The sequence below is a fragment of the Mauremys mutica genome, chromosome 21 (assembly GCF_020497125.1).
Source record: "Mauremys mutica isolate MM-2020 ecotype Southern chromosome 21, ASM2049712v1, whole genome shotgun sequence".
Classification (NCBI taxonomy): Eukaryota; Metazoa; Chordata; order Testudines; family Geoemydidae; genus Mauremys; species Mauremys mutica.
Genome location: NC_059092.1, coordinates 7,596,642 through 7,617,712, shown reverse-complemented (window position 1 = coordinate 7,617,712; position 21,071 = coordinate 7,596,642). Strand labels below are relative to the sequence as shown.

Here is a 21,071-nt window from a genome sequence, read left to right as displayed (position 1 = left end):
CACAGGAAGCTGGTGCTGGGGCAGGGCTCTCCCAAGTCCCAGATTCGTGCCCTAAGCACTGGACAACCCTTCATCTCATACCTATGTAGTGCCAAATTCTGTATGCCTGGCATGCTCACTGAACTTGTTAAGAAATAGGTGTGTGTATTTGGGGGCAGAATCTATCCCATAACCTACAACATATAGATACAGTAACAAGCATTGATACATACCTAGATGTCAGGGCTGGCTGCCTAAAGCCCAGGATTTTCTCTTACGTGGCAAAAGTACTTCAGATCCTGAAGCAGTCACTGCAGACTCTCCATGCACATACACAACTCCCATTAGGGGAATGAGAGTCCTGCCCAGGCATCAACGCGAGAACACAAGGCACAGACGCAGCACTGCTCCAGACGCGCTGCAAAGCTCGTTGCCTTGGAAGGAGTCTCTCAAAGGTTTGCAGCCATTGGTTGAGGCTGTAGAGTGCTTTTGTCCTCCATGACACCATCAACACCAAAGACAGTGCGGAAACTTCACCTAGGGTGGGTTGCCACTGCCCAGCATCCTTAGCAGGGCTTCCCAGAGGGGGCGCACTCTGCCCGGGCCCCAGCCGCTGCACCAGCTGCCAGCTATTTTAGTAATGAAGTTTCAAAGTGCTGGCTTTACGCTACATGGTTTGGGTTCATGGTTTGGCTACCAGAGAGCCACCTCTCTGTACCTTATCCCAGCAGTTGAGATCACCTGGGGCACTGAAGTTACAATCCCTGGCTTTGAGATGCTGCTCTCCAAGGAAGGCTGTTGACTCTGGAATTTGGTCCAACAGACATATATTGACTGATTGGCCATGCTATTTACATAGGCTTTCTGGCCTGATGGAGGGGAAGTCAAGTCTCCTGAAAGCTGGGAGGAAAGAGAATTTCTGAAGCTGATACTGTGATATTTTAGATTTGAATCACTTCTGCTGGGAGGTCAGCACCTGCAGCAGCAGCCATAGGATTGGACTTTGGCTTCCCCTTTGTCTATTTATATGCTAAGGGGATCACTGCTTTCGAAATGCAGTGACAGACAGGTGAAAGAGAGAGGAGTATCCTGCTGCTTGTGGGATGAAATCTCCTCCTTCCTGCGCATACGCCAGCCAATACCGAAAACTTTACAAATTACGCCCCGATGCTGCGTTGACCTCTGTGCGGTTGGATCTCTTTGCACGCATGAGGTCGTTGCGCAATCGGAGGGCTGGTCTGTATATGAAACCTTGCGCTGGTGTAACTCAATTAATTTCAAGTCAACGTAGGTCTTGTCTACACGCACATCTGAACTGCTTTAGTTAAGCAGGTTTCAACCCCGCTTTGTGGCCCCTCTTATTTTGGTTTCAACGACTCAATTTAAAGTAAGTCAATTTAAACTGATCCAGAATAAACCCAGTTTAAACTGAGAGAAGAGCGTCCATGCAGGTTTTTGCGATGGTTTAACTAAACCGGGTAAAGATCCTATCTTGAGTTAAATGGCTGCACCATTTATACCAGTGCAAACTCCTAACATGGGCACACCTAAATCGATTTAAACTACCCTTATCCCGCTTACTCAAAACTGGTTTAATGTAGTAAATTACAACAATAAGCGAGATCAGTGTAAGTGCAGTTTAAACCAGTGTGCTCTGGTACAAAAAGACCCAGCCATTAATCTGAAACAGCTTGTTCCAGCGGGAGCTGAAAATGATCAATGCACTTGCCCAAGACTCTGAAATATCTGACAGCAGCGTTTGACTGACTGATTTTAACTCTCCTTTGTTTGGAACAACCTATTAGGTACTTTTTGCAATAAGGGTGGTGTTTCTCCTGCATTTGCATGGAGCTGGAGAGAGATGGCTGAGTCCCTTTTTCTAAAGGGATCAGCAATAACACCCAGCCGTAGCTGGATACCGCCAAAGGAAACACTTGAGCTTGTGCTCCAGTGTCACTGCCTGACGACAATGCTGCTCTGGGGAATGCGTTGGTTTAGGAGCCACACCTGCAAAGCCTGCCAAGGGAGGTGGGGAATGGCGTTCCTCAGATCTGGGTGCAGGGCATGGCGTGTGGGTCTCGTGTATCCTGTCCTGAAAGAGAGCACTGCTGCCTTCATGGAATTTGTTTTCCCTTTCTCCCCAGTGCTGGTCCAGGGATTGGGTGGGTTTGGGGAGGAGTGGGTGGCCGGGGCCGAGGGAGATTGTCTATTCGCTGGGGGTGAGATTCCCTTTTTAGGGGGTCTCTGGGGTAACTGTAGGCAGAGGAATTACTTGTCACCAGGACTCCAGTGTGTACCGTGTGAGCACCCAATGTCCAGAGCTGCTGAGGAAGCACGACACCTCCAGCAGATTCTCACAGTGCCACAGCCTAGTCTACAAGGGGCAAACCCTGACCCCGTGGCTAGAAACTACAGGGAACCTCCATCGGGGAGCCTTAGATGCCTTGTGGTTCTCTCCTTCCCTGACCCCTCATGGGTTTTTGCCCCAGGAAGGAGCGATCCTGCCCCTTGGTTCTTCTCTGGGCCTCCTAAAATTAAGGCCATTGACACTTTTATTCACACTGAGTAGCCCCATTGACCTCGTGGGATTGCTCCCAGAGTAAGGTACTACTCAGCATGAGTAAGAGTGGCAGAATCTGGCCCTTAATACTCCAGCGGGAGTCTTGCCTCAGCAAGGACTGAATAAAGACTTAGTATGAGCCTCAAGATTTGGCAATAGATCTGTGGGTATCAATCCTAAAAAGGTGGCCAGATCTGCCCCTGAGGTGTGAACCCGCTGAATCACAGCAAGGACAGAACTGGTCTGAGATGGTTACTTTATAAACCCGCATGGATGAGGGCAGTAATGGAGCCTCTGTTCATATAATCTCAACCCGGGCCCCATTTCCTCTTGAGGTTCCATTATTGACAGTAACGAGTCAGAAATCTCCTCCTGTATTTCATAGGCTATGACATTAGTTACGCAATAAAAGGCTCTGCATGCCAGATAGATGAAAGCATTAGTATCTATTGGGGATTGCATGCAAATGCACTAAAAACTGGTCTTTCGAGGTAATTATGTTTGTTTACTGGAACTTAAGACTGTGCATGTCTCCACAAGATGCATAACAGGAACAAGGTTTACCCACCAATCTATAGATCTGTACAGATTTAAGTGGGGAAAAAGCAGCAAAAAAAAAAAAAAAAAAGGATTTTCCTCCCAGCAGATGGTCCCTATCAAGCACGAGGTGCCGGACGAATGTTGCATTGAGTTGGTGGTGTGGAGCATTGTGAAGCATAATTGGATTTGATTGCCAAAGAAGGCTAGAAGCAGTGTATTGTTAGAAGCCTTATTATAGGCTGCCTCATGATGAGGGTCTGTTCCACATACATAGATCTTCCAAGCAGCTGTTGTCTCTTCCCCTCATGTATGACCGTGAAAAAAGATTTGCAATGATTTAGAGATCAGTGTTGAGGGCCATAAACCAATTATAAAATAGAGTGCAATTGTCAGCAGAACTAGGGAGCAGAAAAGTGCTTATGGGGTTAACACTCAGATACTGTGGTGATGGTGTCCAATAGGAACAGAATGATGGTCGTTTGGTTCAGACATTGGAGTGGGAGACAGGAAATCTGTGTTAAATTCCTTTCTCTGCCACAAAGCCCCCATATGGCCTTGGGCAAGTCACTTAATCTCTGCTTCCCTCTCTGTAAAATGGGAATAATACGCCTAGTTTTTGCCCATCCCTTCTCTATTTGGACTGTAAGCTCTTTGGCACAGGAGCTGTTTCTTAGGATGTGTTGGTGAAGTGCCTGGCATAATGGGGCCCTGATCCCCATTGGGCACTATCGTAATACAGATAACATATACTAGTAATCTAAGGACCTGGTTAGATAGATGGAAGAAGGAGGAAAAGTGTCAAGCAGGAACTATAGTATAAACCCTAACCGGCTTTGGAGAGGGTTTGTTTCTTTGTACCCCAAGCTTGAGTATTTCAGAGTAGCAGCCGTGTTAGTCTGTAAAGTTGTTAGTCTCTAAGGTGCCACAAGTACTCCTGTTCTTTAAGCTTGAGTATGTCACTGTCCTTTTGATTGACTGAGGGTGACTAGAAGTTTACATCCATCAGTTATTCTCTTCTGGAACTCCTACAGCTCCCGTCCCTCTGCGACCATCTCTCTCTCACCCTCTCACTGCAACAAGCAGACTGTGTCCAGCCATGTGGGAAAAGACTTTGCAATTCCATGCTTAAACCACTGGCTCTTGATAAAGGGTATTCTGAGAGCCATTTTGTTTTTACAGACAGAGGAGAGCGGGCAGCAAGGATGCTGCCTGCATACTAAGAAACCTGGCCGCCAGCCCACGCACGCTACATGCTAAATAAATAAATAAACACATCAATCAAGCTTGACGTCACGCTGGAAAGGGTCACTGCCATGTGGAACAAGACATCTGGCCCATGAAGTCTCTGCCCTGGAAAGATGCCACGGAACAGTTCGCAGGCTCTGCAGCACAATGGGACCCGGCCGGGGGTGGGGAGTCCGCTGGGGTTGATTGTTTGATGCTAGGTACGTTCAGGTGTGAGAAACGAGTCTCCCACACACACGCTGCAAAACCTTTCCGCGCTTCTAGCTGCTGGAAAAACTCCTGAGAGTCAAATGCAAAGCGGGGGAGGGAACAGCGCTGCCCCGTCATCTCATATTGGCTCAGACTATTACACTGGATGACCTGATATTGCACGTTAGTAACAGGGTTTGGAACAACCGAGAACAGGGCCTAAACTCTCAGCTACATTTAAACTGTATGGGGGGAGGAAGGGGAGGAAACCGCTTTGTAATCCCCTTGAACACAAGCACACCACAGACACAGGGAAATTCACACACACACCCCCTATATACATTTACACACACAAACACAGACATTCTGAGCATCCACACCAATGGACTATTGCAGCCATTCTAATGAATCGCACATTCCACTGGGCTGGGTTGTTTTTTTTTAATGCATTTAAAAGGAAACGCTCATTTAAATAAACAAAAAGCCCTTGCCGAACGGGATAACTGAGAATCAACTACAGTGACTGTCCATCCTAACCCCTTGAGAACCTTGCTATTTGCAGGCTTATTTCTGCACTAGTGTCCCACCCACCCCATTTTTGCAGTCTATTGTCTTTCCTGGCTTCTGTCAGCACTGAAGTACAGTATGAGAAGCAGCAGAAGGTTATTAGCCTTGGAGGGTCTGATCTTTCTCTTGCAGCATCTATCCAGGATGGCAAGCCTCTGGTGCCATAGGGATCCCTGGAATCCTTTCCCCAGCTTCTTGCATTTGTACAATAGCCCGATTTCATTACAGTAGGACTAGGATGGAGTCTTTTGTTTTGAGAGCCTGGGATTCCGTGTAAGAATCCCCAAAGGGAATGAATTTGATAGTCTAGAAAATCATTCCATGTCTTTGGGATAGATCCTCAGCAGAGAGACATCTGCATTGCTCCGCTGACACCAGTTTATACCAGCTGCGGCTGGGAGCCTTTCTTCGAATGATACATGCAGGAGGGAGCTGAAGATTTTTAACAGCCCTGGGAAGCAAAATGAACAGGGCAGAATGTACAGAACAAAAATCATTGCCATGTAATTCAGAGCCTAAACCTGCCATGCCAATAGCATTTGGCCATTTATCACCGAGACCTGGGGGCAAAGCTTATAACTAATTGAAAAATCTCATCCATCAGCCCAGCCATTGCCTGATTAAATGGGGCTCCCTATTGCAGATCATTCGGTTGGATTCGGTTAGCATAAATACTGCCGCTTACTTTCACGTCCTTCCAGAACCTTGGGGAGAAGGGCTGACTTTGTATTTTTTCTTTTGATTGACAGAATCATATATAAATTGTGAACTGTCTGGATCAAAGCCCGGAATAGGGTTATAATAATTGAATCCTTTATGAGCCTTCTCTTTGTAACCTCCCACCCCCCTTCTCTCTCTCACACACACAGAGCAGATGACCTTGACAGTAAAAACAAAAAATCATTAAGAAAAAAATGAACGGAAACGTTTTTGGTTTTGATTCTGAACTCTGCTTAATTACCTCCCATTGGAGTTACAAGGCTAACCATGCGAGCGGTTCTTTGTCTGACAATACTGGATTTCCATTGCCCAAGACTTCAATCCAGCCTCGGTTAGGGTCTCTCTGCCTGGATTTAGCCTGTGGTCAGTCACAGAACTTGTCTGTATCGTTGGCGGGTGGATGACCACAAGGCCACATCTAGGCACAAGGAATCAGAGCCCTGCCTTGCCTTTGATCACAATGCAGCTGACACTGATGCATCCCCATCTGCAGGGCATGCAGCGGGGACCCTGGTCCCGAGGCACGCTGACATCCCTGCATCCCTTGGGGCTTTCTCGTCTACAGCCCCCAGCCATCGGCACTGGAACTAGGGGGGCTGGAGGTGCGGCTGCACCCCCTGGTTTGAAGTGGTTTCCATTATATACAGGGTTGACAACCCCCAACTAGAACAATTGTTCCGGCACCTCTGGCCCCAGCCTCCCATGATCTAACCCAGACGGGCACCATCCTGACAATGAAGCCAACCATCGGCCTCGTGCTCGAGTCTTGCCCCTTCTCCCCCGTCCATGTGCAGATACCCAGGCGCGCGCCCCCTTCCCGGATTACACAGGCCACTTTCTCCCCCTCTTCCCCTAATGCGATTAGAAAGAGCGGAGCCCCTCTGGCAGTCTTTCCGCACCTCATCCCCCCTCTCCTCCGCCGGCTGCTCGTTTGCAGGGGCTGGGCCAAGGCAGGATGCAGTCCGAGGGAAACACACGGTCCTTATCAGGGTGGAAATCAGGGACTAGGAATGACAGGACCCTATTCTCCCCCCCGCCATCCTCTTTGCAGCATTTCTGCTGGAGAGTCTATGGCTGGTCCAATGGGTTCTTTTCCCATCTCTCATTTCTGCCCTTCCATGATGGCTTGGCCAGGTGGGGCAGCATGTGTGTGCCTGGCATCTGCATGCACCTCGCGGCTGGAGATGGGAGGGCTGCTCCTCTCCCCTCCATCCATCGCCTTCCCCCCCAGACACACACCGACACACACCGGGGCGAGGGGGGCGATCCCTTACCGGAACCGGGGCGAATCCTTGATGCACTCCTCAAATTCCACCGTCATTGTCGCAGCTCAGCTCCGGGCACTTTTTAATTGAGAAAGTTCATCTCCCGCAAGGAAAAACAACCCCCCCCCCCCAAGACACTGGATCCACTCTGCTCCCCCTGGCTTCCTTCCCCCGGCCCGGCAGGGGCCCCCGGTTTCCTCCCCTCCGCTGCAGTCCAGTGGCTGAGTGGAGCCACGAACAGGCACATGCAGGCTCCTGTCTCCGGACTCGCCTGTCACTGGCGGTGGAAGGAGGGAGCTAGGCAGCTCCAGCCCTGCTGGCCTGTCACCGCTCAGGGAGCGTCGCCAAAGTGCTCAGCTGCGAGCTGAGAGCGGGCGCCTTCCTCCCCCGGCCTCCGCACAGGGGTCGCCAGTTTTGGTTGGACGTATTCCTGGAGGTTTCATCACATGACATAATCTTTACTTCAAGATGAAGCTTTCCTTCCTGGAGACTCCAGGACAATCCTGGAGGGCTGGCAACGCTACCTCCGCATCGCTCCCCCCCCCCCACATCCTACAGCCTTGGGGGCGCACGCTGAGCCCATGGGAGCGCCGTGCCCTGGCCTCGCCTCTTGATCGCATCTCTCTGCCTCCCGATGCGCCTTGGCGTCTTAGAGTCGGCAAAGGCATCCAGCCGGGGACTGTCTGTCTGTACAGGACCACCAGAAAACTGCCCCAGTGCAGTGGTTCTCAACCTTTTCTCATCTGCAGACCCCCTAGAAAATTTCGAATGGAGATGCGGACCCCTTTGGAAATCGTAGGCACAGTCTGCGGACCCCCGGGAGTTCACAGTCCACAGGTCGAAAACAACTGCCTTGATGGATGACACCACCGGTCCAATGTCTTGGGTAGCGGCCTGAACCCCATGCTTCAGAGAGAGCTGTAATCAGACCCCTCCAGAGAAATGTGGGGCTCCTGGAGCCCCACTGCTTCCCATTTCACTGTCTTTAGACAGCAGTTAGACCATTTGTGGGACCTCCTGAGCTCCAGACCCCAGTACCATCGTCCCCACTTTCCTCCTCTCTTGTCAGCCCTCAAACACAACAGCCCATAGATCTCTAGCGGGGAACCAGGACATGGCTGCCATGTCAATATCAAATAATCAGCCTCCTTGTTAATTCACGTCCATGGAGTTACTCCTGATTTACACCAGCATAACTGAGATCAGACTCTTCTCCTTTGTGTTTATGGCAGGTTAGCGTTTTCCTTCTCTTCTCAAAATGCTGCAGGGGAATGAAAATGTGAATTGAACGGCCAGGGCATGTTTAATGCATTTGTTGTTATTTCTGGACAGTGAGGGGTGGGGGGTTGAGGAGAAAGCTCAGGACATGTCTTGCTGTCCACCCAAACTTTCCCACACGGTTTCTGTTTCCTGGTTCGAAATAAGCAGGGCCAGATTTTCAGAAACCTGTGGTTGCCTTTTGAAAAGGGGATGTGTTTGCAGACTTGCTGATGCAATGATCACCCCTCAATTCATGTAATCCTGGTAACTGGGTGGTTAAATGACTAGCTGGACACGTAACTAGCAATCTGCGTATACAGTTGCCACTATTCATCTGCACAATAAAATATGCCAGGCCCTGTACAGTATACGAGGTCCTCTCCTGCACTACCGATGCCAACGGCAGCAGGACGACGCTCAGAATTACTAACTCTAGTCTCTCCTTTCAAAAATTCTATGGGTTTGATGCTGCTCTCGGCCATCCTGGTGTAAATCTGGAGTAACTCCAATGACATCAATGGAATTACACAGGCGTAAAGCCAACGTGAGAGCAGAATCAGCCCCGTGAGGCTATATGAATGGATGACATTTTTCACAGATCAAGTTAATTTAATCTGGCATGGATAAACTGGAATAAATGGGGTGTGCTTAATCTTTATCCTCCCCCAGTTAAGCAGCACAGACAGCAGAAGCATGGGGAGCCTTTTCTACACAGCAAAGCAGCGAACGGTACCGATTGCGTCATTGTCACATCATGTCACGTTATCCTGATTATAAATTTTTAAAACAATTACATTTGTTTAGGTATAAATCTCCCTATACAGTATGAACAAATGAATCAGAGACAAGGTGGGCTTGAACCAAAAAGAAGAGCCAAAGGACCCAAAGGGCTGGGGAAATTTGGATCCAAATCAAAACATCATGAATAGACTTTATCTCAGTAATGGGCCAAACCAAAAACTGGAGGGAGTTCAGTCCCAGCTCTGTATGCAAACATCTAACTCTAGACAATGCTCCTGTTTCTAACAGGCCTCTAGGACTGCACTGGTCAGAGGCAGGAATTCTGTACTGTAAGCGTCTTTAGAAGTGAGGTTTTTTTACCCATGAAAGCTTATGCCCAAATAAATCTGTTAGTCTTTAAGGTGCCACCGGACTCCTTGTTGTTTTTGGTACTGTAAGGAAAGGTCTGATTGCTGTAACATGATCATTGTACACTGCCTGCTTGCTAAGAGCTCACAGGAAGTTATAAGGCAAATCAAGACTTCTACATTTTTAAAATTGTCTTTGGTGCATCCAATGTTGGGGGGGGTCAGGGCTGTTGGGGGCCCCTTTTCTAAAAGTAAGAGTCATTGTTTTCATTATAACAGAGTCCAGATGCTACCAGTATAGTTGAAAGTTTGGGCAGATTTTTCCATTAAAAACTCGAATCTCAGTTATGTATAGGTGGGCAATGGATTTTAAGTGGTTTTATTTCTCCTACACACTGTCCTTGGTTACTACTGACCCAGGCTGTGATTTTTACATCTGTTTTTACTGTATTAATTATACACCTAGTTATTCCAGTGTTTGGCACTTTAGAAATAGGTGTAATAAAAAAAATAACAAAAACCTGAGTACAATGAACACTAGCATGTATTTATTACCACCATCATCTTACATTTTTATCCACAGTTATTTATTATGAACAAGTGGTAGCACAGAAGCAATCTTTTTTTTAATTAAAGTTTAAAATGTTATTAACCCAGTCCTGCTTGAAATGCCTCTGTTGATTTCAACTGGGATTTTGGGCCCAGATCTGCAGTCAGGGTCCATTACTTGGGGCCTGATTCTCAGCTAGACAGTCATAGCACTGGAGAATTTACACCAGCTGAGAATTTGGTCTTGGCCTCCCCGTTCACTTGCCCCAAAAATTATTCTAAAACCAAACAGCCTCTTTCTGCAAATCCTTACTTATACAAATAGTCTGTTACTCCCATGAGTATCCTCATGACGTAAACAGGAATACTCATGTGACTAAAGACTACTCACATTTATAGGCATTGCTGCTTTAGCACCTGATCCTACAAACTCTTATGTATATGAATAACTTTTCTGTGAGGCTGCTTACATGTGTAAAGTTACACGCGGGTTTGGGTGTTTGAAGAATTGGGGTGTTTTGAAATACTAATCTGACTTTAATGGGAATTAGATTAGGCCCCATCTGAGTTAGGAGTTAGCCCTAAATTGGACTACTTGCTCTTGCAAGTGAAACAAAGTAAAAAGCCCAACTCAGAGGTATTATCATGCTCATCAAGTAAATAACAACACCACTTATGTGTTCTATGAATTCTCATTAGTCATATGCAAAGCAGCAGTCTGGCCTAGTGGATAGAGCACTAGACAGGCGCTCAGGAGACCTGCATTCTATTCCTGTCTCTGCGAAGGTGTGATTTTGGGGGAAATCATTTTGATTCTCTGTGCCTCACTTTCCCCCATTTGTAAAATGGAGATAACAATACTGACCTCCTTTGTAAAACACTTTGAGATCTATGGATGACAATATCTAGGTAATAGTAGTAGTATGTTTTCAATGACAGCTGAGCATCATTATGTCCACTTAACAGATGGGAAAATTGAGGCACTGAAAATCAAAGTAATGTTCCCAAAAAATCCCACCATGGCAGAGACAGGAATAGGACCCAGGTCTCCTGTTTCTCAGCCCTGTGCCTTTATCCATTGGACAAAAGATAAAATCTTTAGCTGATCGTGTGTATTACATTTGGTTTCATAAGATATTTTCCAATGTCATGGTGATGCAATTAAATAACACCATGACATATTCTGCTGATGGCTTTTCTGTATTTAAAGCGATTACACTTCTTAAAAAAAGAAAAAGATCATCTATGCCACCACCATTCCAAGCATGCAAGAACGTTCACAGAAGAATGATGCTACACATAAACAGAAGGATAAGCCTACTACCAATCTGGGTCTTTGCAATTAAGGATTTCACCTCCATAAACAGGCACTGCAGGCTGTCTCTTTAATGTCACCCAACTGTGCCCGCAGCACTGCTTTGAGGCTTGTACCTTAACTATGAATTGCCTTGATTTGTGGGTTTATGATGAGGAAGGTGACAGAAATATAGGTAGCCCTAATACCACTCCCATGGGATTGGGGATTGTGATACATGCAGTGTTTATCTGGTAGTATGTTAATCTATGGTAATCTTTATACAGATATTCAATTGAAAATAGGTGCTAAATGTGTTTGCACTAATTAGAGGGGATTGCAGGGCCTACATTCCATGGAGAAAGGAGGATACTGGTAATTAAGTTCTATTGCCTAAATGGCAGAACCTCAGCCTTGATTAATTCATTAGGGAGCCTAGCACAGGAGATCATAGCTGATCTGTGTAACCCTGACCAGAAGGCATCACTATGGAAAATGGATATGTGATGTAATGGGTTAATGGAGCAGCCATTCATCTCTGGAGACACTTAGGAAAAAAAAGAAATGTGCTTTGAGGTAATGTTCAAATTAGAGCTGTCAAGCGATTAAAAAAATTAATCGCGATTAATCGCACTGTTAATAATAGAATAGTATTTATTTAAATATTTGTGGATGTTTTCTACATTTTCAAAGATACTGATTACATTACTACACAGAATACAAAGTGTACAGTGCTCACTTTATATTTATTTTTTATTACAAATATTTGCACTGTAAAAAAACAAAATAAATAGTATATTACAATTCACCTCATACAAGTACTGTAGTGCAATCTCTTTATCATGAAAGTTGAACTTACAAATGTAGAATTATGTACAAAAAATACCTGCATTCAAAAATAAAACAAGGTAAAACTTTAGAACCTACAAGTCCACTCAGTCCTACTTCAGCTCCGTCAAACAAGTTTGGTTACAATTTGCGGGAGATAATGTTGCCCACGTCTTGTTTACAATGTCACCTGAAAGTGAGAACAGGTGTTCACATGGCACTGTTGTAGTTGGCATCGCAAGATATTTACATGCCAGATGCGCTGAAGAGTCATATGTTCTTTTATCCTTCAACTACCATTCCAGAAGACATGCGTCCATGCTGATGATGGGTTCTGCTCGATAATGATCCAAAGCAGAGCAGACCGGAGCATGTTCATTTTCATCATTTGAGTCAAATGACACCAGCAGAAGGTTGATTTTCTTTTTTGGTGGTTTGGGTTCTGTAGTTTCCACATCGGAGTGTTGCTCTTTTAAGACTTCTGAAAGCATTTTCCACACCTCGTCTCTCTCAGATTTTGGAAGGCACTTCAGATTCTTAAACCTTGGGTCGAGTGCTGTATCTATCCTCAGAAATCTCACATGGGAAACTTCTTTGCGTTTTGTCAAATCTGCACTGAAAGTGTTCTTAAAACGAGTTATCATCTGAGACTGCTATAACATGAAATATATGGCAGAATGCAGGTAAAACAGAACAGGAGACACACAATTCTCCCCCAAGGAGTTCAGTCACAAATTTAATTAATGCATTATTTTTTAACAAGCATCATCAGCATGGAAGCATGTCCTCTGGAATGGTGGCCAAAGCATGAAGGGGCATATGAATGATTAGCACATCTGGCACATAAATACCTTGCAGTGCCCCAGCTATAACAATGCCCGAACGCCTGTTCTCACGTTCAGGTGACATTGTAAATAAGAAACAGTCAGCATTATCTCCTGTAAATGTAAACAAACATGTTTGTCTTAGCAATTAGCAGAACAAGAAGCAGGACTGAGTGGACTTGTGGGCTCTAAAGTTTTACATTGTTTTGTTTTTGAGTCCAGTTATGTAACAAAAAAAATCTACATTTGTAAGTTACACTTTCACAACAAAGAGATTGCACTACAGCACTTGTATGAGGTGAATTGAAAAATACTATTTCTTTTGTTTATCATTTTTACAGGGCAAATATTTGTAATAAAAAATAGTAATATAAAGTGAGCACTGTACACTTTGTATTCTGTGTTGTAATAGAAATCAATATATTTGAAAATGTAGAAAAACATCCAAAATATTTAATAAATTTCAGTTGGTATTCTATTGTTTAACAGTGCGATTAATTTTTTTTAATCACAGTTAATTTTTTGGTTAATTGCATAAGTTAACGGCGATTAATCAACAGCCCTAGTTAAAATGGATGCTGGTTTGAGAGCTGAGCGGTCGTTACGGGCCTGATTCTGCAACCTTTAGGTGGATCCTCAGCTGGTAAAACTGTTATAGCGCCACTGAAGTCCACTTAGCTATTATTACAATTTACCCCAGCTGAGGATCTGCTCTGTATAGTGCTTATTCACAGGAGGTGTTCCATTGAACTTAATAGAACTACTTGCATGAATACCACTGTGAATAAAGGCTGCAGACTCGCACCATATATTTTACCTAAATGCTGCTGCAACTCCATTGTGTACAGCTCCCTAAAGCCTGACTCCCTAAACCTTGGTGTTTCCAGCTTGTATTTTTTACTAGTATTACCACTAGCACCAAGGTCCCAGCTGTGATGAATGTTATACACAGTAGTTGCTTCTGCCAGGGCAGCATGGCTCCTTTAGCTTTTGTTTTAATTATTTATTTTGAGGGGCACAGATTGAAAAATGCCCACCTGGACAACAAATGATTGTTTTCCTGTTGCAATCCACACTGCAGAGTATTGTAAATGAATGGATTTTAAACCTAAAAGGTAACATGGCAAAACAAACCAGTGATTTATACCTTCTTAGGGTGGGATGTAGGGTGACCAGATGCCCTAATATTAGGGTATTTGTAATTTTTATAAGTGCCTTAGGCATCAAGGCTCCAGGCTGGATTCTCAAAGGCATGTAGGTGCCCAGCTCACCTCAGTACTTTTGAGGAGCTGTGTCTTAAATTCCTTTTGAAAGCGGGACTTAGGTTCTAAGTGACTTACCTACTTTTGAACATTCTGCCCAGAATTTCTTTTTCACTGTTTATGCTGTTTGTTTATTGTGTTTTTCACGTTATTCTGAGGTGGTGGGGCCATGTTGATACAGACTAGTCAGTCTCCCCTTGGGTTACATCAGGGTCTAGTCAATTCCATTTTCCAGTCCCCCCTGCATCTGCCTGGGGTGCAAATTTGCGGGGAAACATTTTGATTTAAAAACAAAACCCACAATTGTTTCGCCAACCACGTAAAATAAGGACTTTCAGCAATGAGAGGGAGCATTTTTAAATGCACAAAAGCTACAGGATGGAGCAGACGAGCCTCTTTAAAGGATAAATCTCGCCAGACCTTTAAAAAAAATTGATTTGGGGGAGGGGGGGGGGAATCGCAAAGCCATTACACGTTTCATACCAAAGGCAAAACTTTACCCCGCTCCCTAAAGCTGCTGGCAACTAAGTCTCAGCTCCTCCTCTTGCTTTGTGGGTGGCGAGGGCTCGCCAAAAGTTGCAAAGCAGCAGCGACACCACCCTCGTGAGGCCCCTGCAAGCGGCCTATCTCCTGAGCGTGTGTGCGCCGCCGTGGCTCCCCGCGCCGCTGCCTGCAAAACGCATGAATGAAAATCCGCCCGGGCAGGGGCGCGTGGCTCGGAGCGACAGCCCGGGGCGAGCTGCCCCGCGTCCCGAGAGCGGGGGCCAGACGGGAACCCCCGGAGAGCGGAGCCCCGTCCGTGCCGGGTGTCCCCGGGCAGAGGAGGCAGCCGGGCGCGCTGCCCTGCAAGGGGCCTGCTGAAAGGCTGGTGGCCGAAACTACAATCTGATCTCCCGGCAGCTCCACGCTGGGTCGGGCACGGGCCCTGGGTGGAGAGGGGGTTTGCAATTTTTCTTGCAGGGTTTTTATTTCCAAGCAGAGACCAGGGGGGGAGTAGGTCCGTGTTGCTAAAACCCAGAGGGGGGAAAAGATGTAACAGCAGCTTTGGTGGCTGCTACGCGAGCCTGAGCTGAAAGCAGAGCTTTGCACTCAGAGCCTTTGCAAACAGAGATGCATTCGCCCAAAACTCGGTACTTGGTTTTCGTTCAGTACTTTGGGACTAAATATAGGTAGGTGCCGTTGGGGGTGGTTATCCTCCCGTAGTGTGGGGTTGGTAAAACAAGCCAGTGGCCTATACATTCACAGGGTGGGGTGGAGGGTGAGCAGATGTCCTAATATTAGGGGATTTGTTTTATATACGCAACTATAACCCCTGCCCCTGGGAGGGGGAAAGTGTCCCAATGTTTCACACTTCCTGTCTGGTCACCATAAAGGGGTGGGAGGCAAAGAAACTACAGACCGGTCTTGAAGGTAAATAATTCATTGTATAGGGAAGGGGAGGAGAGCAGGAATACATCATCTGGGGATTAGAAATTGGAACTAGGACAGATCGTTTGGGGTGGGGGAGATTTTGTCCTGGTTCCCTCCTCCCTCAGAGCCCTACCTGGAGTGAATGGGGGAGGGGAGGATGACACATTTCCCTCGGAGGATAGAAAACAGAGCCAGATTCTGATCTCAAATGGGTGTAAATGCAAAGTAATTCCATTTGAATCGATGAAAGTATTTCAGGCTGAGGCCCTGATCCAGCGAGCGGTCCCATGGGGGCTGATCCCTGCACCCCAAAGAACAGTTTGTAGATTACATCTGAAGAAGTGGGGGCTTTTACCCATGAAAGCTTATGCCCAAATAAATCTGTTAGCCTTTAAGGTGCCAGCGGGCTCCTTGTTGTTTTTGTGGGTACAGGCTAACATGGCTGCCCCTCTGAAGTTTGTAGATTGGGACTTATAGCAGAGTAACTTGGCTTCAGAGTTTTTGCGAGTGTAGCTTTGTTGGGTAGGAGTGTGAAAATTAGAGCTGTGCCAGCAGTTATGGCTAATTTTTGTTTGGAGAACTGGTATATGCTAGAAACAAACTTTGTTGCCAGTATTAGCTACAGGCAGATCCTTTCTACTGTAGACAAGGCCTCAATGTCTATAACTTTCAGCCTGTCATTTCATTAGAATCATAGGGTTGGAAGGGACCTCAGGAGGTCATCTAGTCCAACCCCCTGCTCAAAGCAGGACCAATCCCCAGATTTTTACCTCAGTTCCCCCAAATGGCCCCCTCAAGGATTGAACTCACAACCCTCGGTTTAGCAGGCCAATGCTCAAACCACTAAGCTATCCTCCCCTGCCTAATGTGGGAATCAAAATCACTCACGTGCAGGTCAGAGACTGTTACAATACCCCCTAGGTTTTGTCCGCTGTTTACGACAATGAGTAGAGTTATTTATTGCAGTGCCCGGTTTTCGCAGTGCTGCACAAGGTCCCTGCCTCAAGAAGTTTCTGATCTGAAGCTCCAGTCCTGCAAATGCACGTTTGCGCGTATGATGTTCCATTCAGTTGCACTGCTCACTCGCAGTAGCGTCAGCGGGGTTGGGACTTTATCCTGAAAGCCTTTCCCTTGTGCAAATCGTCCCTAGGACTTCAGTGGGGTTGTCATTATCGTTAATTTTGACTGCTGTGCAATCGCTCCAGCTATATGCTGGGGGCCTTCCAGACACTTAGAAAGGGTGGCCTGTGCCCTGTGACTCTGGCTCATGAAGATCAGAGCAGGAGAACGGTGTCAGTGGTAGCCGTGTTTGTCTGTATCAGCAAACAGAACGAGGAGTCCTTGTGGCACCTTAGAGACTAATGAACCCACGAAAGCTTATGCCCAAATAAATGTGTTAGTCTCTAAGGTGCCACAAGGACGCCTCGTTCTTTTAAGAGCAGGAGAAGGATCTCAAGGAACTTTTGAGGGCAATTTAGGAGAAACATGAGCAGTAGGAGGGAAAAGTTGCTGAGAATGGGGTTCCGTAGGGGCTTAAAGGTGAGGACAGGCAGCTTGAACTTGATATGGAAGGGTAGAGGGAAAATCGGGGGTGGAATTCAGAGAGGGGAGTGATGTGATCAGAACATTGTGGGAGGATGGAAGGTGACTTTTGGCAGTATTTTGTGTGGCTGGGATGGGGGAGCAAGGTGGGAAAGCGGGAAGACCAAAGAGGAGGAAATCTCAGTAGCTAAGGGGAGACCCTTGGTATGGCAGTTCCTATGTAGGTGGGATGAAGGAGGCCGGAGGCCTGGCTGGAGAACGAGGAGGAAAGGGTGGATTGTGATTTCTGCAGTCACAAACCTTTTTGCAAAGTAAAATAAATAAATTAAAGCTTTTAAAAATGCGAAGTGCTGTATGTGACCGTTTCCCTTCGTGCTTGAATGATGCAGAGAGAACCAAGGCAGATAAACACGTCTTTAAATGCAGTAAAGGGGCCATTTAATTTTTGCGGGGAGAGTTTGAACGTTGGATATGCCACGTAATCTGTTTTGACAGCTGAGATTGCATTATTTTGCTTTTCTTTTTTTTCCCCTTGAGCGAGTCTCTTTAACTCTCGGCAAGACATTCTGTTAGGCAGACAATGAAAGCAGCATAGAGAAGGAATAACTGAAATAAGATATGCAAATGTCATCTGTTGTCGAAACCATAGTCATAGATTCGTGTCTGCATCTGCTGCTTAAATATTGTTCTTTGCCTATAATCAGATTAGGCCATTATTATTAATGGGACAATTACTATCGCTAGAAGCCGCAAACTCCATGCTATGTGAATTGTTAAGAAGTCTTTGTAAAACTTTGATTCCTATTTTTGTGGCCTCAATACCGTACAACACTTAACTGCTCTTGAAGTCAAAGGGACATAAGCATGTGCTTAAAGTTATGCATGTGCTTAATTGCTTTGCTAAATGAGAGCCTGACTAAATTAGCAGCATACAGTGGTGGGAAAATATATATATAATTTTACTTCAAAGTACAGTATTGGTGCCTGATCCAAAGCCCATGGCAATCTATCTACATTACTTGTCGGGGCCTCGTAACTGTAGTATAAATGTCATGGAACACTTGACAGTATTGAATGCATTTGTCCTCTCAACATCTCTGTGAGGTAGGGAAATATTTTTATACCCAGTTTACAGAGGGAAAAAGTGAGGCACAGAGAGACCAAGGGTCAACATTGTTTAGGGTATTTAGGTGCCTAAAGATGCAGGTAGGTACCTAACAGGATTTTCAAAAGTATCTTTAGGCATCTAAATACGTTAAAAAATCTCTCCCTCAGGGTATGTCTGCAGCCCGCGGCAGCCAGCCCCCGAGCCTGGGTCGACAGACTCAGGCTTACGCTACTACGCTAAGAATGGCCAGGGGAGGCAGTGCTGTGGCTCAGGCTGGAGCTCAGGTTATGAAGCCCCCCTGCATCCCATCCGTTAGGCTTCAGAGCCCGAGCTCCAGCTGCAGCATCTACACAACAGTTTGTAGCACGGATAGTGCAAGCCCAAGTCTGTCGACCCTGGCTCGGTGCCATGGGCCGGGTAGGCATACCCTTAACGACGCCCAAGGGCACACAGGAAGTCTGTGGCAGAGGACGGACTTGATCCCGAGTCCTAGCCCAGTGCTTTAACCATTGAACCATCCTTCCTCTTGTAATGGGTTGTGGGTCAGGCCCATGCAGCGGATGGGTGAGCCATGCCAGTGAATGCTGTCAGCTCCTCGAATTCCCCCGAATCTTGAAATGGTTAATAACAAGGAGAGCCTCATCCTCCCCGATCCGAACAAGCAAACCCCATTCTTTGCAGGGGGAGAGCACCCTTTATTCCTGGCTTCCCCCCCTGCAGCCTGCCAGCTGGCTCGTACTGCTTTCTGCTCGCACGCACAGAAGTGGAAGGTAGCATTTAATCCTGTAGTTGTATATAAAGAATTCCTTGGATCTCAATCACAATCAGTCACTTGACAAAAAAGCTGACAATCCTTATTTTGCTGTAGCCCAGGTACCCAGCCTACGTGTGATGTTACAGCCTATGTTCGGCCATTGGTTGAAGATTGGAATTCACTGACAATCGCTAATAACTGTTGTCTCTCTTTTGCTCTGCAGTGGTGTCATGGAGACGTTGACTGATCAGCCTGTGCTCGGGGTCCAGAATTACTTGGAGGTAGGTTCTTGGAGTGGCACTGACACAAACTGAAAAGCTAAGGTTGCATTGTGAAACCACAGATGATATGAGGGGAAACACTTGTCCTTGTGCTGACCACTTATAATAATAATAATACCTAGCTCCTCGTACAGCACTTTTCGTCTGTAGATCTCAAAGCTCTTTACAAAAGAGTTCAATATTATTATCCCCATTTTAAAGATGGGAAAACTGAAGCACAGGGGCTGAGGTGACTTGCAGCAGGTTACCCAGCAGTTCAGTGGCATTGTTGTTAAGGATTTAATCCAGGACAAGTTTTTCATGCCTTTTCTTTGTTTTTTGAGGGGAATGTTGGGGCCACTCCTTCAAGCTGCTCTGCGTGGGCAGGCACTTGTCTAAATGCAGAGTTGTGCTGGTTTACCTTGAGATTTGATTTTAAACCGGTTTGATTAAACTGGTGTCCATGTAGCGCCGGATTAGCTAAACCAGTTTAACTAAATGGGTGAAAGTTTATGTGTAGACAAAATCTGTCTTACTATAGGACCTTGTGGCAGTCATCCAGCTTTTTCTGTGCCCAGTTTTCCCCACCTATAAAAGAGGTATTAAAATACTTTCCTCCCAGGGGCATGAGAGTTTTACTGGAACGATGTTTGTAAAACCTCCTCAGATCCTTGTATGGATGCGAAGCATTATTATTTCCAAAGCCTGCAAATGCATTTGTTAAACTGGCGCCACATTCCAAAGCCATGTATTTAATAGCTGTTGGCTATTAAGAAAAACTCAGTTATTCCTGTGGTATATTAAAATTAATGATTTGTGCTTAATTTTAATGTAAACACTCATAAGAATGGTGTACTCCGCCTGCTGTCCCAGAGACGCAATCGTGAATGACTGGTTTAATCTTAATGTCTGTTCCTCATGGTCCTTATTGTCTCAAAGGGGGCAGCACTTTCACTCAGCCATTACTTTTCTGTAATCTCTGTTGGGAACTGTACCGAGGGAACATCTGGTTCCTAGATGACTTGACTAATGTGCAGGAATTTTGTCTGATGTAGAGGAATTTTGCTAATCATGCTTATGTTGTTTAAGTGCATTCCTCTCCACAGGGTCCTATGACTGTCTAGCTAAGCAAAGCCATCAGAAATGTTTAATTAGCGCTGGATTCTTACCCTCCGTCCTCTCACTAATTGACAGGCAGTGACAATCTCTCAGTTTCTACATAAGCAAAACCAAATAGATTCAAATGATAGAGACTTGATATTGAGTTGGAGTCTTCCTGGTAGAGCAATTAAAAGCGATCCTGTGTGTCTGCCTGTGTACTTACATAGCTCCTCTCACTGTACCTCGCAAATGTTAATTCATTTAGCCCCACAAAACACCTGTGCCGAAGTGTTGTTTTCCTCATTTTACAGATGGGAAGCTCAGGCCAAGAGAAATTAAGGAACAAATCCTCAAAGGTATTTAAGTACCTAACCTTCATGGGTTTCAATGGGAGTTAGATTCCTAAACGCCTGATAATCTGGGTTTATGAGACCTGACCATGGTCACAGAGGGAGTCTGTTGCAGAGCATAGGATTGAATTTAGAGTCCCTGAGTCTCAATACAGGGCCTCAACCACAAGACCTTCTTCTTCTCTGCCTGGTCAAACTTAAACTAAAAGCTGGGCTTGTAAGAAGAAATTTCCATGAAACTTAAGACCAGTAGAAATGGTTCTGAAAATTCCAGTGGAAACAGTTTTTGATTTTTAAGCTAAACATTCCCCTGCAGAACTACAATCTGAACATTACAGCATTGTGTTTGTGTGCGACACCCAAAGGTGAAACTCTA

General features: G+C 45.8%; 2 protein-coding genes across 6 annotated transcripts in view; one reads left to right on the top strand and one right to left on the bottom strand.

Annotated features, from left to right (window-relative positions):
* The window catches only part of ACAP3 (ArfGAP with coiled-coil, ankyrin repeat and PH domains 3), a 160,770-nt gene extending 153,556 nt beyond the window's left edge, over positions 1-7,214 (bottom strand). Inside the window, exon 1 of one of the 5 annotated variants that reach the window (XM_044996168.1) lies at positions 7,075-7,214. In XM_044996168.1, coding sequence (XP_044852103.1) covers positions 7,075-7,121 — 47 coding nt within the window. In that variant the 5' untranslated portion in view covers positions 7,122-7,214. The remainder of the gene's footprint in view (positions 1-7,074) is intronic. The other 4 variants (XM_044996169.1, XM_044996165.1, XM_044996171.1 and 1 more) reach the window with 4 other exon arrangements.
* A 7,881-nt stretch (positions 7,215-15,095) lies between these two features.
* The window catches only part of PUSL1 (pseudouridine synthase like 1), a 63,681-nt gene continuing 57,705 nt past the window's right edge, over positions 15,096-21,071 (top strand). Inside the window, exons 1-2 of the mRNA XM_044995897.1 lie at positions 15,096-15,339; positions 19,208-19,265. Of these exons, the coding sequence (XP_044851832.1) occupies positions 15,281-15,339; positions 19,208-19,265 (117 nt within the window). The 5' untranslated portion in view covers positions 15,096-15,280. The remainder of the gene's footprint in view (positions 15,340-19,207; positions 19,266-21,071) is intronic.